This window comes from Metarhizium acridum, assembly GCF_019434415.1.
Source record: "Metarhizium acridum strain ARSEF 324 chromosome Unknown scaffold_555, whole genome shotgun sequence".
Taxonomy (NCBI): domain Eukaryota; kingdom Fungi; phylum Ascomycota; class Sordariomycetes; order Hypocreales; family Clavicipitaceae; genus Metarhizium; species Metarhizium acridum.
In genome coordinates, this window is record NW_027094039.1 from 655,375 (window position 1) to 678,889 (window position 23,515).

The following is a 23,515-nucleotide window of genomic DNA, read 5'->3' on the forward strand; positions in this document are numbered from 1 at the left end:
TCCATCTTTTACTCCTTGTCCAAACGCACTGCGGGGCTGTTCCGCATGAAGTTGAGATCGACCTTGTGACCCAGCAGCTCGCGAATGTTTGAGATGCCGTACTTGATCATGGTGGGGCGCTCAAGGGAGAGACCCCAGCCGAACACTCGCATGTCCTTGCTACAAGGAAAGGTTAGACGAACTTCAAGTCTAGCAGAAGTGAAGGTCGCTGGGGGGTTGAGCGAAACTTACGGCAGACCCATGGATTCCAACATTTCGGCACGGAACATGCCGCTGTTGCCGATTTCGACTAGCTTTCCGAGGCCCTTGTCTGGAATTGGTGAGGAAATTGCTCCACTGGATGGGAGAATAATGAATCAGGACTTACGATAAGAGAAGATTTCCATGCTGGGCTCAGTGTCTACAGCTTCCGTTAATGTCTGGATGCGTGCTAACATTTTCAGGCGCCAGTTACTCACAAGGGTTGTAAGCACACTTGTACTTGAGATCGGTAATGCCCATCTTGCCGAAGAAGATGTCCATAAACTACGTCAGGTCAGCGATATTCCACCCCATTTGGACTGTTTGTGAAAATGGTCTGATATTACCTCCATGAGACCACCGAGCGTCAAGTCGTAGTCAGCAATGACACCCTCGACCTGATGAAATTCTGCCAAGTGGGTGGCATCTACTGTTTCGTTACGGAACACACGATCGATGGAGAAGTAACGAGCTGGTGGCGGACGGCCGTCAGGGCCCTTCTGCTGCGCTAGTTTGTACAGCATGTTGGCGCTGATGGCTGTGGTGTGCGTTCGAAGCACGAGCTTCTTGGATTCTTCTCCAGACCAGGGGTATCGGTAACCAATGGAGCCGTACTTGCCATCCTGCATACGGAATTAACCCCGAGACTATATCTGAGCAATATAGACCCATACTCACCTGGTGGACATCCCGGACGTTATCCCAGTAGGTCTTGTAGTCAGCCGTGTCACTGGAATCTTCCCCTCTAGGCATGTCTGCCTCCTTGGGATCCGAGACGTAAAACTGCCAGTAGCGTCAGCCCGACTACCGTTCCCAAACAAGTGCAGACGTCAATATACATACGGTGTCCTGCATATCACGAGCAGGATGCTGTTGCGGCACAAAGAGCGCATCAAAGTTCCAGAATCCCGACTCGACGAACCTGGCCACAAGTCAGAAACTTGCCATTGACGTTGTGCACCAAAACTTCTGCATACTTGTCTGTGGGCATCTCCTGGAAGCCCATCTCGAAGAAGATTTGCCTCAGCTCGGATCGAACCTTGTTCAGGGGATGCAAAGCTCCAGGGTGCTGATCAGCACCCAAGGCCTTGAAGTTGTATCCCTTGAAAGTAGCTGACTTCCATGAACCACTGGCAATCATGTCGGCTGTCAAGTCGGTAGCCACCTCGGGGATCTTGAGAGCAAACTTTTCCCCCTTTTGAATGTTGAAGCTGATAATCTTCTGCGTTCGGACCAGCTTGCGCTTCTTCAAATCAGCGAGCATCTTGGCATCGGGGTACGATTTTGTCGACTGAATGGTCTGCATCTGTTCCTTGGTGGTGTCCTTGATAGACTCTTTCTAAGGCACGAATCTTCGTTAGTTACCTTGTATGTTGTCGTGTCTTCTTTTTTTCTCGTGCATCTAGGTGCTACTCACGGCGGCCTTGAACTTGCCATCTGCAATATTGGCCAATTAGCGATCCCAAAAAAAACACACAAGTCTCGCAATTCCAAGAGTGTCAAAAGGCCTACCTGGGGTCTTGGAAATCCACTTCTCTCTGAAAGCTCGGCCCTGGCCAATCTTGACCACATTCTTGTCCCCAATTGCGGTTTCAAGCTCTTGGATTGTCAAACCCTCCACTGCGGTGCGCAGGGCCTCAAAAACACGGGCCTCGTGGCTACCATTGGCGGCAATCTGCTCGCCCTCGGGCTCTAGGATGGCTTCTTCTCGGTCGATCGTTTCGTACTTGACCATGTCACGGGAGGCAAGTCTATCGAGTGCACCCTTGACCTCGGTGGAGGGGATCGTGGGGAAGGCGGCAGACGAGAGGAGGGGCGAATTCTTGTCCAGCGCATGCAGGATTTGGGTCGCAAGGTCCCCAGCTGGGGTCTCGTTCGAGGTCGCCATGACGAGGAGAACTGTGTTCGTCTAGGCGAAATTCAGGCGACGCCGGCGGCGAGAAACGGTCGCTGGTGGTGATGCGAAGTATGGTGGTGAGATTGCCTGAGTCACTCTCAGAATTTCCATGGTCGGGCGTCTGACAGACTGCGCCCCGCCACGGGTTGGGTTGAGAAAGTCGGAGTAAGCAGGTCAACGTTGAAGTGGGGCCGTCAAGTATTACTGTTAGATGCTCTTCGAAATCCCATGCGGTCAGCCAGCTAGCCAGCGTAAGACGGAGTTCATTTCAACAGAGAATCTTCTATTATTGGATGAAGGAACCGGCTTTCTTGATTGGCGTATAACATCAATTAGAAATCCAGCCGGTCATTGCATATTGCAACCCATGATAACACCATGTTCCGTCCCATCTAGTCTGCACCGCATTCAGCCTTTCATTCCATGCCATTGAGCTTCTACCATTGCGAAAGCTAGATCAAGCTGAGCACCGTGAGTAAAGATTACGACGTTTTGACATATTCTTCTGTATTATACATGCAAAGCTATCTGTACATCCAGTGCAGCAACGTCAATGCCTGACGCCGTCGCCAACATCAACCTCGGCCTTGTGAGGCTTCAATCTGCGCTCTCATAGCAGCCTCAGCAGTCGCGGCATTAATCCGCTCCGTGGGGCCCATCTTCATCATCTTTCCAACAAGGTACATCAACTTTCCTTGCGGAAACTTCTTATAACCAGCAAATTCTTGCAAGACCTTGTCTTCTCCTTCCACAGCCTCTTTTGCCAACTGTCGATACTCAGTCTCCGAAATCTCCCTGAACCACAAGCCGTTTGCCTCGATGGCCTCTTCTACACCACCTTCCAGTTCTTCGAGATAAATAGACAGAAGGAGTTCTTTGGCGACCTTGCCCGTAATTTGGTTCAGACACAGATGATAGAGGAGTTGGGACAAATCAGCAGCAGGAACTTGCGCGCATTCACCGTCCGCTGAGAAGAGCAGCTCGGCCGAGGCCAATGGCCCGGCTTTGTACGTTGTCAACCGGCCCAGTTCGTGCGTGACCCAATTTGCAGCAAGAGTTGCATAGCTCTTCAAATCCGGTCTAGTCTTGTCAGCCCCATCTGCAAGTTCGACTTGCATCTTTCGGTCAAGGCCATCCAACACTTTGTAAAAATACTGAGCCCTAGCTCCATTATCCAGAGTAATTAGCGATAGAGCATCTTTGGCGGTCAGTCCAAAATCGTTTATTAACGTATCCAGCTCCGCGTCTGGCAACACGGCCAACGAAGTTCGAAGATGCTCAACCAAATCATTTCCTATCACAAGCGGCGCGATATCAGGATCAGGCATGTAACGATAGTCGACTTCGCCTTCCTTGCCTCGCAACCTCCGGGTCTCTTTCGATCCAAGTGACCATCCTCGGGTCTCACCAACTATGCTCCTACCGGCTTCTAGTTCCTGAATTTGGCGATCTCTTTCGGCGATAATGGCGTCCTCGACGGCTTTTATGGTACCAAGGTTCTTGATTTCTGTCCGTGTGCCCAGTTTGCAAGAAGGGTCGTCAGTCTTGCGGACCGACACATTCACGTCCGCTCTGAGACCGCCAGTTTCCATTCCCGAAACACAAGTGTCGACAGTGTTGAGCAAAAGCTGGATTTTGCGCACCAGTGCGGCAGCCGTTCGAGGATGATGCATGTCGGGCTCAGTAATGATCTCGATCAGAGGCACACCCACTCGGTTGAAATCTAGCCAATGCACATTCCCGGTTTGTGTCAACGTTTTGGCGGTATCCTGCTCAAGCTGCACCTGTTTAATACCAACGGTGACACCTTCGCCATCTTCAGCAGCAATGCCGTCCCGAGCATAAAGTGTGATATGACCATTCTTAGCAAAAGGCTCATAGTATTGGGTGATTTGATATCCAGCCGGCTGGTCCCACCAGAAATAATGCTTTCGGTCAAAGCGACTTACAGACTGGATCTCGCAGTTGAGGGCCAAGGCAGCCCGCAGTGCTGGAAGCAGTGTCTCCTTTTGTATCAGCGGCTGACTTCCAGGCATGGAGACATCAAAAAGGGCCACGTGACTGTTGGGCTCGTCGTTGAACGACGTGGTTGCAGGAGAAAAGAGCTTCCGAGCGGTGTTGAGCTGTGCATGAATTTCAATGCCCACAGTCAATTCCCAACCATCCACAGTCTGGGATTCGCCTTTTGATTTCTTCTTGCCTTGCTTCTTGGCAAGCTTTGCCTCCTCCTTTAGCTGCTTGCGCAAGGGAATAACGCTTTCATTCGAAGATGCGGTCGGTGTCGCAATTGTCGATGCGGCTCGAAAGTGCCCAGACAAGGAAATTGGCGACCGCCAAGCCACGGCGCCGTGTCCCAGAGTATGTCGTCCCACCAAACAGCCTCGCTTTGAGATGCTCCCATGGAGAAGATATCTCCCAACCTCGGAGATCGACACTCGCCTCATTTTCATCGTGACAGATCGTGGGTAGTGTCCGGTCTTTTATTTCAAGATGTGGCGATGGCGTGTATCGTCGGACGTCATTGGCCGTGTGTGCATTGCTCAATGATTCGGGAGCAAGGTCTCGTCACTAGTTGACTGGTTTTGGGCCCGAGGAGCGCAGCCTACGTTGTCTGAAGCCGAGCCAAGGACGGAAATTGGCAGCAGGCAGTCCATAAAATGTGACGATGGTGGCTGCAGATTGCATCCAGTTCAACGCGCGTGCGTCAATGGGGTTGTGTTGCAGTTGCTGATGATGACGGAATGAAATTTGCATGTCTGAGCTTGGGAAAAGGATGGTCTGGCGGTGCATTGCATTGCTGTGGTGGAGACTTGGCAACTGCAACCGGGCGCAGGACCGGGATTCAAACTTGGCGGTACGTACAGACATATGATACGTACCTACTTCGTAGCTGGGCAAGCTGGCTGTGGAGCCGGCACAGCAACGTTGAATGCGCTCCAACATGTCGTGGTCAAGCATTGAACATGACAGCTGATTATTTGATGCTCTGTGCTCTGTACTTCTGTGCCATCAATGTTCACGGTCATGGATGGCCCGGCTGCCACCAGCTAAGTCCCTTTGTGTTGCCTGCAGCAATGCGAAAGCCCACCCCCAAATTCCGACCCCAACGTGATGCATGAGGCCTGCGACCTTCGGCCAACGGTCTCGTCTGACGTCGTCCCATGTCAACCGTAAGATTCACCAAGTTCGTAATTTTTTCCACGACAATTTGCTCACTGAAAGAATAGTTGATGCATAGCGCGCGTGGGCACCGTTGGGTATGCCGGTACCCGCGGAACGACGTGATCAAGTTGCGAAACGTTGGTCTTTTTTTAACACAGCCCAAAGACGTTAGCCTTCTCTACTTGGCCTTGGGCTCAAGTGCCCGCTAGAAGCAGTATGTGGTCCAGCGCATGCGTCTCAGCGCAAAGAGCATGCATATCCTGCGGTTCCTCTGATCTGGCAACACGTGTCGTTGCCTCACTTTTGCCCCATTCTTGGCCGCATCCCCGTCCTGGTTGCTCTTGAAGAAAGACGAAAAGGTGACAGGGTGAAGTGAGACGAAGGCCAGAAGGGCGCCAGGGGCAAGAGGACGAGAAGAGAGGCAGCCAAGGTAGCCTCAGTACGTACAACGACAGAGCTCCAAGGCGGTCCTTGTCAAGTTTGGTCATCATAATGCGAAGTCATATTGACTGTGTGGGATTCCACTCAGTGTGACATCAAATTGTCGACCGTTACCACATGCTTTGGACACATGTGCCCTCTCCGGACTCAACTCCTATTCTCCCACCCTGGCTGCAGCACGCTCACTGGACAGCAACTCGAAGGGTGATCTGATGGCTGCCGAAGCATTTATAAGTGTGATTTTGCCATTTCCCGTTCCTTGGTCCTGGTCTAGAATCCTCGTTTGAACCATTATGGCCTGCCTACGCGGACTATGACAAAGTTTCTCAGTACCATTCCGCAACAATGAGCAACGCCAGCGAAACAAGTGAGCCATCACAGGACCCAGCCGTCCCTTCTAACGGGCAGCATGCTCACAACGATGACCCATCTTCTGTTCCCCCAGCCGAGGCGGTTGCAGATTCTCTTGAAGTTGCGAAAGGAGCACAGGGAGGGCCATCTCCTGGCATTGTTGACAACAGTAACAATTCTGTTCCGTCAAACCATGTCCCTTCTGCTTCTTCTTCCTCTTCTTCTTTTTCCTCTTTGGAAATCATCTCCCCCCGCCCTTCCCCTTCTGTTCCTGGCAGGCCCTTCATGTCAGCCGCAGTGGAGGACTATTTCGACGAGGACGACCCCCGGACTCAGCTCAATACTACTGACACGCCGCCATCATCTTTCTGTGTCACTACACCACCCATCAACGAGACTCCGCGCAGCCCGAGTGCGTTAGACAAGGACGTAGAGTCTGGTAAGCCAGAGATGAGTACGCAGGAAGATGGGGACGAGCAACCTCCATGCCAGGTCGGCTCTCCCGATATATCTGCTCCTCAAAATACCAACCACGTACCGTCTCAGCGTAGCCCGAGTGTGATGGATTATCTCATTTCACAAGACTCGGCAAAAAATTCGACGTCCACGTCTGAGGCAAGTGGTCCCTCATCCCACAGAATTGCAAACGGGTACACCTGGTCGGATCACGGCCAAGCAGGTCATCAGGCCAGGCCGAACGGCTGGCCGTTTGTAGCTAGCAGCCATCATGGCGACGAAAGAAAGTCACAGCTCAGCTGGAATGGACAGCAGTCATCGTTTAGGCTTGCTGATAATCTGTTGAGCATTCACGGCGACTACGGGACCGAAGCGCCTTACAGAGGAGGCTATGCCCAGCCCTACGACCATGGCGGTCCGTCCGCTCCCCGGTCAAATGTTAGTGTTCCTCAAAGTGATGTCCGCCCAGACCAGCATACAGGAACTTTCTGTCCAGAGTTTGCCAACCACTTGGAAACGATGGCACCCAGCGGGTACCACCTCTTGGCGGCAAAGCTGTCTGGTGACGCTGGCGGTCAGCCTCTTGTACCAATTTACCGTCGTTTTGACGCTCTCAATCACCGGTTGCTCTTGTATATGCAAGACGAGATTGCCGAATTGGAGCGGCAACTTATTGCATTGGAAGCACAGGACACGGCGAAAAGAAGCTACCTCGGCGGTGTGATACCAGCCTCGCGTCGACAGGATCGCTGGATCAGCAACAACTTGACAGACCAGAAGACCGAGGTCCTCGGACATATTGGCTACAAGCTGAGTCAATATAGTAAGTCCGCACGCACACAAGTACAATGTTGCCGCGTTGGCCTGACCTTTCTCAAGATCAAGTTCTGGCGTCGTTTCGCAAGGTCCAAGACATTCCGGTGCCAACGTGGCGCGATATTCACCTGTACAAGACCTACTTGAGTACAAGCAGGCTAATCGTAGACGACGAGACGCGGTTTCTTGATGCGGAAAATGACTTGGTATCCCTCTCTGGGCCGCTGCAGTCCGCAGACGACTTGAATACAGTCGATGACGGGCCGACGCCCATGCCCAAGGCAACCGAAGAACAACAGCATTTCCCACCATTTTTGAAGGACAACGGCAGCTCGTCGACGCGGCAGAGCAAGCTACACCCCAGCGACCGGGCGACACTGTACTTGTACGGCTCGCACTGTCGTGCATGTGCGTAGTCTTTGTGCCCGTCATCACCTTCGCCGTCGTGCCCAACTTCATAGCTCGCATGGCCATTGTAGTGTTTGTCGCCCTGAGCGTGGGTATCATGATTGAGCAGTCTGGGTTATTGCCCGAAATGGAGCGACACAAACTGGCCTGGACGTTGTATTCAAGTCTATACTGTGGTGCCATGGCAGTGGTTGCGGGAACAGTCAAATAATGCCTAGTAGGATGATGAGGGAGATTTTGATGGCCGATGGACTCGAGTACAGAGGACAATGGTCACTTAGACGGGATACGGATACGGGGTGTGATGGGGCAACTGCGGGTCGGTTCTCTTCTAATTATCATCGGGACGACTGCTTTGCGATGAAGGCGTCTATCTGTGTCAGTCTCCGTCGAAGAGTCAGTGTAGAGACCATGGCGCCACGAGGTCCGGCAAAGTGACAAGCCCAAAGTGAGCCCGATGCATTTCCTATTTCGGCAGTTGTACCAATACCGTTATGATTGCTAGTACGGAGTACTGGGTAGTTGGAGCTTAGGTTCCACCTAGAATTTTATTTTATCCTCCAGCCTCCAATTGTTCGAAATCTATGTATCATTGGCCCCGCAATTCATCAAGTTCCTCAGGCGATGATGCTCGAAATCCCATCAGGGCCCTGTCAGAAGTCCATTCACCTACTCGAAATCTCACCAGCATTCATGATACGCAATAGAGACCTGTGGATCAACAATCCCTGGGGCGGATGGTTTAGTGGTATAATACTCCCTTAGCAAGATTCCTTCTAATGGATTCAGATTTGGGAGTGGTCCGGGGTTCGATTCCCCGTTCGTCCAACATAGGCGGTTTAATTCCGCTGTTATACATTGCTTTTTGCGTTATTTCTTTTTGGTGCTCTTTTGTGTTCAGAGGCAATTCTCTTTTTTTGGGCAACTAAACACACCGCAGTCGCTAGTCCTAATCAGGTCGGACGCTCCACTCATTTAAATTTTATGCGGCTTGCGTCTGTTCAATTTGAAAAGTGCGTTTTTTGAGGTCTTTGAGAGACATGTATGTTACTTGAAGCTATCAACGGCGGCTCGTAGTTATGAAATAAATTAAAGTTGCTAGTAGCCTCGTTAGGGTTATTGTAGAGAGATTTGACATGTATTAGCGACTACAGTGGGATTAAAAATGGACTGCGGTGTGTTTAGTTGCCTTTTTTTTTTGGCGTCCTTGGCCCTAGAGAGAGAGGCAATTTGAGATGATTATGGACCGTGATACAACATCTGATTGGGCGGATGGTTTAGTGGTATAATACTCCCTTAGCAAGATTCATTCAACTGAGTTATCTGGGAGTGGTCCAGGGTTCGATTCCCTGTTCGTCCATTGACAGTCCTCGCTGTTGGCATCTTCTTTTTTGCTATTTACACCATTTCGTGGACCTGTTAATGGGAGACCTTGTGTGAAAGTATTGCGTCCACGTAGTCATTCTTGAAGAAAACTGGCCGCTTGTTAGAGGTTCCCTTTTGATCCGTGGTGAGTTTACCTTTGAGAAATGTGAGGATAGCCGCTCTTACTGTCTCGTTCGTCGTGCCTCGCAGACGTTGTACTTTGAAGTTGCAAATTTTTGCCTAACTTTGCACCCACAACTACCCTAGACATTAGAACGACTGCACACAAACACAATTTGGACACAATCATGTGCCTATAATAACCTCTACACGGCCTACTGTTCCCCAAGTTGAATTACGCGGATTGTAGTTCCGGTTGGCTTTTGTAGGTGTACCGAGAGTGGGATAATATGACAAAAAACATTGTCCTTGGCTATGTCGTTCATGGCAGGGTGGCAATCCCTTTGAGTGCGGAGGTGCGTTTGCTGCACCAAACTAGAATGTCACCTAATAAGAGAGCTTATATTTAAGTATACTTAATTTTACTAAGAAATTACATGATAATAAAAGTATTCACCACTTTACATATACAAAACACTAGCTTGTATTCATCACGAAAAGACATACAATGCCAGCTTGACTTTGTTACTGCAAAGATATCTTCACGGTACTGCAGAAAAGTGGGGCCAATACGGCAAACGCACCTTCGCACATTCAAAGGGATACACGCAACTTGGTGAGACATTAGCCATTGAGCAAAGTGAAAAAGAGTGCCCAGAAACACATGCCCAGGGCAAATTACAGCGTCAGGTCCATCGCAACACCTCAGACGAGGGCGCAGTCATGGTATCATTTGCCCCAGCCACCAGAAGGAACGATGACCAAACTATAAACAATAGACCCAGAAGCGCAAGTTGCGTTAAACCCATTAACGATATGGGGTGGCATTTTATTCCAGAACTGACCTTGTCTCGTGCAGTGTACCTAGGTAGTTAATATAGCAGTGACACACATTTCTGCTGAGCTCCTGTCATGGTCATCGACGGCTTTGCAATTCCACATCTCAGCACAACTCTACTCCGTAGTCCGTCCCGATACTTGAATTGTGCCGTCCTTGGCCTTGCAGTCAATGTACTCCCTGTCGAATATAATTATTCCCAAAGGGCGAATAGCTATCGAACCCCAATCCACCGTGTCTCACAGCTCGCCATGCATAGTATGCCTGGCAGTGAGACAATTGGTCTCAACTTCCAAGTGCTTGCAGGAAGTCTATTTCCAACGTGCAGCCATCTCGCCACTCCAGATGTCGTAGCAGCTCACCTTCTGCTCACATCTCGCAACTGACAAGGGCACATGCTGATGGCGGCTATTTCATTCAGGCCGCCAGCTGCAACGTACCTTGGGAACAGACTTCTGCAGCTGGCAACAGGCAAACAAGCACCGATGTTGCGAAGTTTGCTTCTGTCTGCAGCTAAAAGCCAGCACCATCTTCCTTTTCCTCCCTTCTTCACCATCATCGCATCCACAACCTACCCGTCTCCCTTGACAACCCCTCAACCACCACCATCTTCACGCACGATAATCGAGGTATGTAAAAAAAATAAAATGCAAAAGAACCCATAAAATAAACTCGATTCCACATTTCCATCAACATCCCTGGACATCAAACCCCAAAATGCCCAACTACAGCGTCGTCGCCCATTCCAGGCTCAGTCTCCTCCCTCGCCAAACCCTCGCTTCAAGGCTCCCTTCCCAACATTTATTAAGACGGGGGATAACCCCCCTTTCATTCAATGTTCTTCATCTAGTCGAAACATCTCACAACGATTCTTTCCCCTTCCCCCTTCTCCTTGGGTAGCAGACTTTCAGACTTTCTCACACGGATACAGGCCATCTCTTCGTCTTCACAAAACAAACTGTCGGCCAGAAGCTCTTATTATTTTGTCTCGAGGAGTAGCTTTCACAAAAAAAAAACAAAAAACCGCTCATAATGCCTGGCTTCAAGATGACCGTTTTGACCGGTCTCGTTGCCGTTTTGGGCATCGTCGTAACTGGTGGCGCCGCTGAGTCGGGCGGTAAGTGTTTTACCCTGCGCAAAGTCTCGGATATGAAAAGGCGAGGGATGCTGACGGAGAGTAGTCAACGGCCAGCTTACCAAGACTCTTGAGCCGAAACCCATTGGAACAGCCACCGAAAATGGTAAGTCAGGATATGGGACAGCATGTTTTTCTTCTTTCCCTTTGAGTCGATATTCTGACACAGAGTCAAAAGGCGCTCTTCTCGTCTCGATGAACTACTGCTCCGTCGTCGTGAACACACAGTGCCAAGTCTCTGTCATGACATCAGCTCCTGGTTCGGGCCCTGCTTCTGCCCCCGGTTCGGGTCCTGGATCGAGTCGTTCTGCTGCTGGCTCGGCTCCTCCCCAGGCCGCTTCCGTTGATGCTGCCGCCACCGAGGCCAACAGCCCCGTCGAAACCAACGATGCCGTTCAGTCTGTTGTCCCCATTCCAACTCGCATCTCCGTTCCAGCTTCTGCTGGCGCCGAGAGCACCGAGGCCGCCATGTCAACCGAGACGGAATCTCCAAACCAGCGCACCAGTGAGATCACCAATTCTTCCGGCACCGTGACTCGGCCATCCCGTACTGGTGCCCCGGCCGTAACTAGCTCTGCCCTTGCGGCTGCAGCTGCTGATATAAAGGCCCTACCCGGCGTGGCTTGGGGGGCTCTTATCCTCGCCGTGGCCATGATGCTTTAGTTGGAGTTGTTTTCAAGCTGTTGGCGTCGAGGCAAAGGTTGCAATTTATGCGTGGCTTGCTTTTTGTTATCTTCATGCGTTTCGGTTTATCAAGGCCAAAATAGGGACATACCAGGATTCTTTGCGTTGCATTTTTGATCAATGTCGACATGATATGGCATAGGTAATAACGGTCTATAGTTAGACATAGAGCTTGTTATGCAAGCATCCGAAAACAATCAATGGTTCAGAATTACAACGCACGTCTTCTCCCGAATCCCGTCTATGTACGTTATTTACGCTTTACCGACCGGACAGGCCGTAAAGTTGGTATCAAAAGCTGAGTAACTCGTGTTGACTCCAAGAAACAATGAGAAGGGGAACCGCCGCTCTAAAATACAAGCCTCTTGAGACAAATTTCACGACAAAGGAAGATCAAAATGAGCACCGCTAATGACAGTATGTATCCTCGACAAAAAAAAAAAAAAAAGGAGGAAAGAATAGAAAACAAACGAAAAGAAGAAACCCAGGTCGAGAGTACTTCACAGCATGTTACCCGTGGCACCCTTCGCAATGGATATGTGCGCTCAATGACAAATCGGGCAGCCCTCTCTAACCTTGTCGCGTAAAAGTCTGGCTCTCATAACCTTCATGCCGATGGAGTACCGCCCGTTCTCACTGCCTGCTCCACCGAGATCAGTGTCCGCGTTTTTCCCTCTGTGAAGAAGTTCGAGCAAGTGGCTGACATGAAACACATGACCGCAAGCAAATCCAAGTATTGTCTCCATCTCGAACTCGGTGAATGGCTTGTGGCAGCTCGCACAGCGTCCAGGTTGTGGTGCCGTATGGTGGTGTTGCAGAGTCCCATTATCTGACTTGCCACCAACACCTTTGTCCGTCCCAGCCTGGCCTTTGCTGGAGATATTTGGAGATTTGCCAGTGCCTGGCTGTACCACCTCAAATTTGATTCCCTTTTGTTGGCCCGACCTCAAGTCATTTTGTGCTGCAGCAAGCTCGCTTCGTAAAACCTGGGCCACCCCTGAGCTAATGCTGTGCTGCAGCTCATGTTCCTTCATCATGTGTGTCAGGCCTTCTCTGAGACCCTGAATCTCAAGGCCCTCAGGTATTCTTCTCACCAACGTAATGGGGTTTATGGCAGTGCCGACCTGCTCCAGCAAGGCGCGAATGAAACTTGGCTTGTCCATACTATAATCAAGAAGGTCATTCCACAGGTCTGGATCGTCCTGCTCTTTCGCAAACTCGATCGCTTTCTGCACGTTCTTCAGACGATCGATAATAAGGTGCAGAGCCCGTTTCATTTGGCCCGTCTTGGAGTATAGATACACCAGTTCATCATGATATGAACATGCCTCGCATTCTTGCACAGCCTGCATCTCGTCAGCCATCTCTCAGCTAGAATAACCCGCCGCAAGTCCTCGACTTACCTTGTCAAAAGTATAGGACGTCGATGATTTGAGAAACTCCATCAAGAGTGGTCTATCGTACGTTGCAAACAAGTGGACTGCCAAGTCGGCATAGCCGTCCACCAAGGATTGACTATCCATAACTAGTCGATCAATATTCTCAGCAGAGTGCTCTCTGATGCCCTGTCCTCTCCACAGGCCTCTGAGGTAAAAAAAGAGGTATAAATACAGCTTTTTAGCCTCCAGCTGCTCGACAACGACATCAGGACGAACGAGTCCATGCTGCGCCTCGTCTACAAGCAAGGTGATGGCTTCCGAAGTTGCTTCGACAAGGTCTTGTTCGGTCATTTGCTTCATTCTTTCCAGAGATACTCTCAAGCCAATGAAACCCGGAATATCATCAGCAACGGCCTCGACGAGATGGCGGTCACGAATCAGACGGAAAACTGAGTCAGCGTCGTGAAGCTTGATGTAAAACTTCAAGGCCTCCCGGTGTCGCCCCCCAGCTTCGTAAAGCCGCGCCAGGCTTTCCATCACAATCAGCCAGTCCCTGCCCTTCTCTCCGTCTTCGATGCTATCCTCTTGCACATCCCTAAATTTGAGTTGGTTTTCCAAAGCTGTGGTGATGGCTCTGACGTCAAACAAGTCTGTCGACCATTGATCCAACAGTTCTCGAAATCGAGGTTTATCGTTCTGGATGTAATGTCCGAGAACTACCTCGTATATTGTGGTCGGGAGAGGGGGGTGCATTGGCTGTGATGGAATATATGGCGTAATTTCGTCAAAGTGTTTGGCGCCTACAAATGTCCACACCCATTTCTCCCACCTGCCTGGAGTAGCAAGCACTTTGGCGCAAACCTCTCCTGCTCGTCGCCAGCTGCCGTTCTCTATTAGCTGTTGAATCCATAATTCTCCAATGCGTCTCTTCTCCCCAACGGAGTGGGACTGAATGTCCTGCTGGGTGGACTCCACGACCGAGTCACCATCGAAGAACTCGTCTGCAGCGGCCTGGCCTTTTGATGGAGTTGCTGGTGGTACGTCACCGGGCCTCTCTGGTGTTGTCGCGATAATTTCGGGATTCTCATCTAACAGCTCCCATGCCAGTTGGAACTGTTCGTGCTCAACGAGCCAGGCCAAGTGGTCCGCCAGATCTCTTTTGGTACCAAGAATACAGTCATACGGACTGTGTATGAATATCTTGATGCCCGGCTTGGTCAAACTTGGGTGGACAGTGACAGGGCCTGAGCCCTTGACCTGCCCCCTTCGAAGTGTTCCTGTCGCACTGAGGGTCTTCGAGACGGAGGCGGCATCGTCTCCGCTATCCTTGCTTATTATACTAGCACCAGAACTAAAGAGCGACTTTGGATTAATTGCAGCATTCCACATATCGTTGCCGAAACCGGCAAGGGCTTCTAATGCGCCTCTAGATGCGACTGCGGTGGCTGCTGCTTGAGCTGGAAGAAGACCGAGGTGATAGTCTGCCGGGCCGAGTCGCTCAAATCTGCTTACGCCAAGTCGGTCTTTATCTACTTCCATCTGAGAATCAAGATCGATAAGCCTTAACTCGGGAGGTTGGTTGTTTTGGCGACGTCGTATGCCTCCAGACGGTTCACTTCCTGCAGACCCCGCTGATATCTTTGATTTGTGGCCCCGAGCTGCCTTCTCCGGTGTTTCATCATCATCATCCTCTTCGTCTGTTGGGCAGAATGCAAGAACAAGCAAAGTACTCTGAGTGTATAGGGAGATTCCTGAAATAATGCAGTCCATCCGCAGGCTTTCATTTTGTTAGAGAGGTGGCCAATCACCCGTCATTAGGGTTTCGGAAATACTTACATCTTGGCAACTTCTGCTCGACCAAACGGCTTATCGCGACCGTGTCTTCCACCACTACTAGCCCCGTGATGGACATGAATAATCCAGATAGTCGAGCCCCAGCCGACAAGGAGCCTTTCAACAGTCTTTTTCGAAGTCGGGGTTACGAGGTTGACAGTACCGTCTCCCGAAGACCGAGACTCACCAGTCTCAATGGCTTGCTCATCGATCCATTCTAGTCGACCTTTCCACACGCTCGCCATGGTATCCCACTCGTCTGTTTGTGGTCGATCACAGTGTCCAATGCGATGCCATGCTCCCTCGGCTTCGGCACTTTCAAGGTGAAGCTTAGAGCGCATAAACTTGATTCCAAATTCGTTTAACCAAGCCACATACTTTCCAGAAAGTGACCATTTAATGCTGCTTATAGTACCTTCTCCCGAATGCAGAACCGTGTCTTTGCCAGTGTTTGCCCCTAAGCCCATGGTGCCTAGCCAGCCAGATGCAGCTGCGACAGCCGTTCCGGTCGTTGTGGAAGTACTTCTCCCTTGGCCACCGCCTACCGTCAGGATGAGTTGGCCAGCCAAACCACCGGATAGATATGTACGGTCAGATTTGAACTCTGGAGACAGCGCAACGGCTTGGACGGGTCGGGCAAAGTTTCGTAGGTGAACGTCCTTCATGTCTAGAAGCGACTGAACACATACGTTGCCATCCATAGATGAGGTGGATATGTAGATATCGTTAGAGGGTATTCTTGGCACCTGTGCTGGTTCTTTTGGTCTCCTAGACGCCCCGGCGGGAGACGTATCTGGCCGCGGACTTGGTTGGAGTTGGGGCTGCTGAGGCCGTGCTGGGGTTTCTATACGGTCGTGTGGCAGCGGAGGTGGGTATGGAGATATCGAGATGCTGGTAACGGATGCAGAGTGCGCGTGGTAGATTCGAAGAGGCTGTAGAGTAGGCAGTTGAATGACATTCTGGGGCTAGCGTTAGTGATGGCCTTTGTTGCAACGAGTTTGAAGAGCAAGCATACGATATTACCGTTGTGAGTCCCAATAATCTATGTCAAAGTTAGTACAGTGGAATGAGGCGATCATGGATGCGAACAAAGGAACAGTCGTACCATTTTGTCTCCTCCGACGAGAAATGCGCTTGTCGCATCGCCATTACGATACAAGCCACTCAAGCTCTGGGTCAGGCGAGCATATTTGAGACGCGGCTCTTCATCTTCTTCGTCTTCGTCATCCTCATCATCGTCATCGTCATCATCATCTTCTTCTTCGTCGTCGTCGTCTTCTTCTTCTCCACCTCCATCTTCTGGTTGCTCCCCTTCATTGTCGTCATCTCCACATCCTTGGCCAGCGGAAGCGGCGCATGGCTCATTTCCCTCTACGCTTACGAGCCCACCACGACCATCGGCTACAAGAGCCGCCGGGTCGTTAACAGCTTTATCGTCGGGCGCAGTGCCGGGAGTGTCCTGTGGTTCGGGTCCCAGCCTTCCAGCAGCTCGGTCGGACTGGTCTGTCATTGTATCGACAGCTTCGCAGTCATCGTCCGTCCTTGTAGAGCTTGAGAGAGAGCTAAACAAAGGCAATTCCTACGGATAAGAAGTGTGGTTGCGACAGGGAAGTTCTGCCAAGCTCCAGATGTCGCCGGGAGAGCAATGGTGTTGTGCAACGGGGAGCAGTTGGTCGGTGTGTCTGGACTATTGAAGCAGCTGTATCCTGCAACGATGTCACGAGCTCATGCCGCATCTGGAACGCCAAGTTTGTATGGTTGGGCTGAGGACGACATGGAACTAGGCATGAACCTGGGTGCTAGCTCAGGTGCCGGCTCCTACCGCTGCCCACATGCAGGCGCACTGTAGTGCCTGAGTCAACCGCTAAAAACCAGCGCCTAGCATGCCGCAGTCCCCCCACAAACTCAGTGCCCTTCGTGCATCCTTGAGTAAACTTCGTACTAGTCGGGTACTCTGTAGATCCAGCCAGGGCTATCATTTAGGTTCTTCTTATCTTATCACACTCAACGCGTCCAAACGCGATCCCATGCTGGCCTGGCCTGGCCACCAGCGCTTGACGACATTGGACGACTCTGAGGTTCGGGAAGGGCCAATTTATCGCCAAGCGTGTGCACAGTTCCAAGGCGGGCCAAATACATGGGCCTACGGAGCTTCTTGCGCAGTCCAACTAACTGCTTTCTGTCGTTTGTCCGCCCTTGGCTCGCCCATGGATCTCCTCCAACCTTATCATCATGGCGTCGGTAAGGTCCCTAGGCCTGCATCACCCGTCAGGGCTGCGTCATGCCATCGAAGAACAATTGCTTCCTCAAAATCCGCCTCCTTCAGCATACAACTGGGAAATTACTTCGGATGAAAAGGGCGACGAGGCACAGGAGGACGAGCTCTTGACCACCGGAAATTGTGTCGTCTGGTGCCGAGGGGGCATATTCAGAAAAACCTTCAAATTTGGACACGAGAAAGAACCCGTTACACAAGCCCTTTTGGCGTACTTTGCGACTTCCGAGGATGCCCTTCACATTGGGAATCATAACAATGGCACTCCAACCAAAGCAGCAGCTCCCGCCGCGCCAAAATTGGAGAAGGCATTGGTCGTATTCCTCAAGACGCAGGCACATGTCTTCTTTCTCTCGGGCACCAGCCACATCATCCACATGCCATTTGAAGTCGAATCCGCTTGCGCAGGGCCTATTGGAGTTGTCATTCAGAGAAAGCACAAGGCGGAGAATCTCGCCCCAATTGCGCTCAAATTTCCACGAGTTCCTCCAAACTCCTTTGTATCATCACAGCTGACGGCACTCAACAGCTCACAGCAGACTGCCTTCTCGGTTGAAGGGTTGGGGAAGCCTAAATCTCTATATTTTGGCCTAAGTTCCACGCTGGAAACTATGTGGGACATGCCTTCAGAGCAGCAACAGTTATCGCACTGGCCACGCCTTGTCTCGCTCATGGATCCGTTGTCTGATATTGGGCTGGTTGTTGCTGAGCCTGAACCTCACAGCCGCCGTCCCGCACGCCAGAACAAGTCCACAAAGCCGGCCTTTCTTGATCCGGCCGAGGAAATCCTTCACATAGAACAAATCAACTTGCCAGGAAGTGATTGCAGAGCCTTTGATACCCCCTTAATACTAGCCGTTACTATGAATAGAGAAAACGGTTCCTACACTGTTTGGCGCTTGAAGTATCTCGAGCATGAAGATCCATTTATTGGACAGCAGAAGAAGGCAAAAAATAAGACTGCCAGACGCAGGAGCTCGATGCCACCTCAAGGCTTCACAAGCGGAACTTCGACACCAGTCCAACAGAATTTTCGGGAGAGCTTTGGTGCGCCCCTCCCAGGTAAGCGTCAACGGAAGAGCGAAAAAGTTGAGAAGCCGTTGGATTTGGTGTCCTCTCTCGAGCAACAAGATAACGAAGGAGCTGGTATCACCCGAAGAAGCTCTCGTCGTTTAAGCTCCATGCTTGCGCGAGCAGACCTGTCCGCTTCGCATGAAAGATCAGTTTTTGCTGACCAGCCTCTCACTTCCAACACGGGAGCCTCCAAGAGAATCGAACATAACGGCCACCACGGACGCTCCAGCTCCAGTTTCCATCTCATTCATCCCAGTCTAGGGAGCTTGCTTGAGGCTCCGCTCGACGCGGCATTGGATGAAGGTTTGCACAACATGGGGCTTGATGACCATGATTTCGATGGATTACAGAGTGAGATTCGGTTCACCAAGATTCAAACTATCGCTCTAGATAGCTCCAATGTCCGATATTCAACCTCGACTCTGCCTGCGAGATGTCAAACCAAAGTGTTCATTGTCACAGCTCCGCCCTTCGTTGTAGATGAGCAAGGACGTACCCAATTGCTCATAGGCATCCAGGAGCCCCTAGAGAAGCGGCTTCAGATGATGACGTTGCATGTTAAAGCTCAGGAAAAGCCAGATCTTGCTACCACCACATCCGGAAAGGACCGGTCCAGGTACTCAATCGTCTCGATATCATCTGGAACACAGTGGAAGGTTCAAAGCGTCGTGGACTCATCCAAACTCGTTGATGGGGACTTATCCGTGATCCTAGTTCTTTCCGATTCCGACGAGGGGCACCATGAATTGACCGCTCAGGCCCCTTGGATTGAATTGACGAAAATACCGCTTTCCCTGCTGTTCGTCGATGATACCAGAAACATCCAATATCGGGGAAGAGTTGCCGATAGAGATGTCAAGCAACGAAAGTCGGAGGTCATGGACCTATCAAGTGGAGGAATAGTTGGCATTCGTCATCCGCGGAATTGCGGTATCGTTGATGTAGTTGACACGCGTGGTCGGCTTCATCAACTCGGAATCCAGCTTCAGCCAAGTTGCCCACAAGTCAAAAAAGTCCTAAACATTTGCAAAAGTGTGCTGCCAGATGCTCTTGGCGGCCGCCTTCATGCATGCTGGCTTCATGTGGCACAATGGCTACAGAATCACCAGGATAATCTACCTAATGTCGAGTGGTCTGCAACATCAGTTCTCCTTCTAAGTTCTTTTCTTAATCTTGGTCGTGAAGATAACTCTCCGTTAAAAGCGGCTCAGTTAGCTGTTCGAAAAAGAAGGCCTGTGTCTGGATCTTTTGGTGCTATTCGAGAGTCAGAGGACTGGAGAGCTTTAGAACTGGGAGAAACTACAAATTCGCTGGGCTGCCCGGTGTGGATGATGAATCAGGGTTGGCAATGGGCCTTGGAAGAAGAGCCAGCCGATAATGCCTCGGCCCAAAGCGACGCTCTCCTTAGCCCTAAATTTCTTACGCGCCACATTGCCTTGTCGAAGGAATACCTCAGCTCTCCCCTAGGTGAGGCAGCCATGGGTCGCCAAGGATATATGCCCGTGTCTCTTGCCAGGTCGTCTGCTACCAGACGTCAGGTAGCTGTGGACATCTTTATGGCACTCCATCTCCTCCTTGACGAACAGAAACTAGATATCACAACACCTGAATATGTCTCTCCAGGCAGAACCGACCTAAGAGTATTGCTTTGCCAACTCGCTAGATGGCTCAAATGGCAATCTTTCGTCACGATTTACGAGCTAGGTATACAGGAGGATGTCGATTCGCGCCATGATTCGGGTAAGTGACAGCCGATTTCGCGGTAGCCTTGGGGACTAATACAAACACTTTATCAGAACTCAATTTGAGACCAGCAATACCACAACCTCCAGTTCGACCTGACATTTTTGAATGGATTCAATCCCGACTATCCGGAGTTCGTGGAAAGCCTTGCATGACGCCTGCCGACATATACTATGCCAGCTCACGAGTCTCCGAGGCTGAAAAATTACAGGATAAGAGATGGGACGCTATTACTACCCGAACACTGATGTTCAAACGCTTCTTCAAGATAATCAGGCCAAAGTCGACAGCTGTTGAGATGGTTGAGGCTATGCAGGACTGTGGCTTTACGAACTTTATCCTTGAAACACTCCCTGAAGCTGTATTAGCACCTCTTCAAGATGCGATATCCTTATGCCAGCCACATCCACCTTCGCAGTGGCCTCATCATCTCCTGGATCTAGTAAGAAGGAGCGACATTAGCCTCATCGTCAAGCCGAGTAGACGACCTCGACAACCCGTGGCGAACATTTTGGCACCAACCCATATGGCTGCGTGGGATTTCAAAATGCTATGTCAGTCCGTAGAAGAGGCAAACAACACGGGCTATGATGAAGGTGAAGGTACAGAACGTCAGGCGGTGATACGAGCGCTTTTCAAGGACGACCGCCGTCTCAACGAAGCCCAAGATCTGTTGTCAACTCACAAGGCCAGGGTGGTTCGTCTGAATCCTGATCCTAGTTGGCCGGAGAGCGAATACTTGGAGAAACAGAAAGAACTTGTTTCAAGAATAGCAATGGGTACACTGGCAATCCCAGCGGGTCGCGCACTGTTATATTATAGTTTACGATTCCCTCTCATAACTCAAAAGTTTCACATTGGCGGCTTCAACTTGAATTGTATAGTCAAGCCAACCAATGTCACTGTCGGGGTTGACAAATCACTATTCACCGAGGAGAAGGTTTGCTGGGGGTTCTTCCACCAAGGCGTTGCTGCGGGTTTAGCAATCTCGCCCCAGGCCAAAGGGATCGATACTTCTTGGATCTTGTACAATAAACCGGCACAGGAGCTAAGTAATAGGCACGCCGGCTTTCTCTTGGCCCTTGGTTTGAATGGACATCTGAAGGGAGTGGCCAAATGGGTCGCATTCAAATATCTGACGCCCAAACACACAATGACATCTATTGGATTGCTTCTGGGTTTGGCGGCATCCTACATGGGCACTATGGACTCTCTCATCACACGATTACTGTCGGTCCATGCAACGCGTATGCTCCCTCGCGGCGCTGCAGAGCTGAATTTATCCCCTCTCACACAAACATCTGGGATTATGGGCATTGGCCTTCTGTACTGCAATAGCCAGCACCGACGAATGAGTGAAATAATGCTCTCGGAGATAGAGCACATTGACGAAGAGGACGAAGAGGAGCCTCTGAGGAGCGAATGCTATCGCCTTGCTGCTGGCTTCGCGTTAGGGCTCATCAACTTGGGCAAGGGTGGGGATCTGAAGGGTCTCCAAGACATGAAGCTCACGGAGAAGCTTATTGCTCACGCCACGGCGACCAAGAATGTTGAGATTGTTCACATTCTTGATAGAGCTTCCGCTGGCGCTGTTGTGGCCATCGCCCTCATATTTATGAAGTCTGAAGATCAAATTGTGGCCCGAAAGATTGATGTTCCAGACTCTGTTTTACAGTTCGATTATGTGCGGCCGGATATCCTGCTCCTCCGCACCGTGGCCAAGAATCTTATTCTATGGTCCAAAATCGAGCCTACACTTGCATGGGTCCGCGATAGCCTCCCTCTTCCATATCGCGCCCGACACAAGTTGCAAGGCACGACCAAGCTGCGCTCGACAGATCTTCCATTCTTTAGTATACTGACTGGAATTTGCTTTTCAATTGCCCTTCGATTTTCGGGGAGTGCTTCCACCAGGGCTCGCGATCTGCTGCTACACTACCTTGATCAATTTATTCGCATCTCGAACATCGAAGCTACCCCACGGCCTCATTCAGATGCTGCACCCTTGTATGATGAAGAACTCGCAAGGTCAAATGCTAGAATGTGCCAGGACATTCTCGCCTTGTCTTGTTCCATTGTCATGGCAGGCACTGGCGACATCTTGGTCCTGAGACGGCTGCGCTCTCTACACGGCAGGGATAACCCGGATATCCCATATGGATCGCATCTCGCTGCTCACTTAGCCATCGGATCACTTTTTCTAGGGTGCGGGACGGTGACATTTGGTTCCAGCAACAAGGCAATTGCCGCCTTGTTAATATCGTTTTATCCTATCTTCCCATCCAACGTTATGGACAATAGATCGCATCTCCAAGCCTTCCGCCACTTTTGGGTTTTGGCGACGGAGCAGCGTTGCTTGGTTGCGAAGGATGTCCTGACTGGGCAGCCAGTATCCGTGTCTGTGCAGATCAAGAAGAAGCAAGATTCTTCCTCTGAGCATATTCTATATCGTACAACACCTTGCCTCCTACCGCCCCTAGATCAGATTTCTAGTCTATCGACGTCTTGCGGACCCCGATTCTGGGACATTGAACTCGACTTTTCCAACGACGAGCTAAGACAAGCGTTTGCTCAGACGCAGAGCATATACCTACAGCGACGCCCACCATCTGAAGGGGCTTTTACATCCACGCTGCGAACTTTGGGCAGCGACGGCAAGGGAAACAACCCACTCGAGTGGATCTTTGGTTTGGGCAAACTCCGAAGCGTAAGCTACGCAGAGCGCGCAGCCCTCATGGAGAGCAACGAGAAGGAACAAGACGCGGGGTCTGCCGTAGATGCTCGGATGGAGATGGAGAGAGGTATCGCGCAGGGCGGTGACCGAGAACGTCTGGAGGGTGCAAGGCTTCTCTTCGAATGGGGAGCCGCTCGAGAAAGGCTCCTTAAATCTGCCGTTCCCAGCGCTCAAGATAGCCAAGCTACTATCAAACCTAGCGACTCTCAAGAGACGATGGGAGAACACGTCACGCCCCATGCTCCAGGTGGTGACGTATGGTGGATGCGGGACAGTGCAATCGAAGCATTGAAAGGCCAGGTCTGGCTAGCTGTACGAGACGGAGATGTTTAGGAATATCAGCGCGATCGGCAGCGGTACAAACTGGAAAGGCTTCGGCGTAGATACATGGCTGTCAAGCCGGCTTTCGGATAAAGAGGGCATGTTCAATGAGTTAACGAGTTTGATGAGGTGTAGGTAAAAAGTACATTCATGCCTAGTAATATAGCCCTAGTGTCAGAATAAGAAAAGATACACCACAAGGCTGATCAGGATCCAAGTCCATTTGTCACAAATCACGTCACA

General features: G+C 50.9%; 6 protein-coding genes and 2 non-coding genes across 9 annotated transcripts; 5 read left to right on the forward strand and 3 right to left on the reverse strand.

Annotated features, from left to right (window-relative positions):
* Positions 1-8: 8 nt before the first annotated feature.
* FRS2 (Phenylalanyl-tRNA synthetase, beta subunit, cytoplasmic) lies at positions 9-2,128 on the reverse strand (the record flags this gene model as incomplete). The annotated part of the gene is made up of 10 exons (XM_007817637.2): positions 9-159; positions 232-310; positions 368-400; positions 459-525; positions 588-863; positions 919-1,023; positions 1,084-1,162; positions 1,218-1,579; positions 1,658-1,677; positions 1,753-2,128. 10 exons carry the CDS (start codon positions 2,126-2,128, stop codon positions 9-11), a joined length of 1,548 nt encoding a protein of 515 aa, XP_007815828.2.
* Positions 2,129-2,712: 584 nt separating this feature from the next.
* Positions 2,713-4,587, reverse strand: J3458_018896 (uncharacterized protein; the record flags this gene model as incomplete). The annotated part of the gene is made up of 1 exon (XM_007817636.2): positions 2,713-4,587. One exon carries the CDS (start codon positions 4,585-4,587, stop codon positions 2,713-2,715), a length of 1,875 nt encoding a protein of 624 aa, XP_007815827.2.
* Positions 4,588-6,085: 1,498 nt separating this feature from the next.
* On the forward strand, positions 6,086-7,779 carry J3458_018897 (uncharacterized protein; the record flags this gene model as incomplete). The annotated part of the gene is made up of 2 exons (XM_007817635.2): positions 6,086-7,370; positions 7,427-7,779. The coding sequence occupies 2 exons, from the start codon at positions 6,086-6,088 to the stop codon at positions 7,777-7,779; spliced, it is 1,638 nt and encodes a 545-aa protein (XP_007815826.2).
* Positions 7,780-8,502: 723 nt separating this feature from the next.
* On the forward strand, positions 8,503-8,599 carry J3458_018898. The gene has a single exon. It is a non-coding gene; the product is annotated as a tRNA-Ala (tRNA).
* Positions 8,600-9,037: 438 nt separating this feature from the next.
* Positions 9,038-9,131, forward strand: J3458_018899. The gene has a single exon. It is a non-coding gene; the product is annotated as a tRNA-Ala (tRNA).
* A 948-nt stretch (positions 9,132-10,079) lies between these two features.
* VPS41 (Vacuolar protein sorting-associated protein 41) lies at positions 10,080-16,782 on the reverse strand. 2 transcript variants are annotated; one of them, XM_007817633.2, is made up of 5 exons: positions 16,231-16,779; positions 16,141-16,167; positions 15,129-16,084; positions 13,317-15,069; positions 10,080-13,259 (listed from the first exon to the last, which is right to left on the reverse strand). In XM_007817633.2, exons 1-5 carry the CDS (start codon positions 16,633-16,635, stop codon positions 12,459-12,461), a joined length of 3,942 nt encoding a protein of 1,313 aa, XP_007815824.2. In that variant the 5' UTR covers positions 16,636-16,779; the 3' UTR covers positions 10,080-12,458. The 2 variants fall into 2 exon arrangements, with proteins under 2 accessions (XP_007815824.2, XP_065973657.1); XM_066121303.1 differs by having other exon boundaries at positions 15,129-16,167; positions 16,231-16,782.
* On the forward strand, positions 10,245-11,948 carry J3458_018900 (uncharacterized protein). Its single transcript, XM_066121302.1, has 3 exons — positions 10,245-11,211; positions 11,276-11,335; positions 11,408-11,948. The coding sequence occupies exons 1-3, from the start codon at positions 11,127-11,129 to the stop codon at positions 11,890-11,892; spliced, it is 630 nt and encodes a 209-aa protein (XP_065973658.1). The 5' UTR covers positions 10,245-11,126; the 3' UTR covers positions 11,893-11,948.
* A 375-nt stretch (positions 16,783-17,157) lies between the features above and the next one.
* Positions 17,158-23,490, forward strand: APC1 (Anaphase-promoting complex subunit 1). Its single transcript, XM_007817632.2, has 2 exons — positions 17,158-20,214; positions 20,271-23,490. Exons 1-2 carry the CDS (start codon positions 17,358-17,360, stop codon positions 23,282-23,284), a joined length of 5,871 nt encoding a protein of 1,956 aa, XP_007815823.2. The 5' UTR covers positions 17,158-17,357; the 3' UTR covers positions 23,285-23,490.
* Positions 23,491-23,515: the final 25 nt, after the last annotated feature.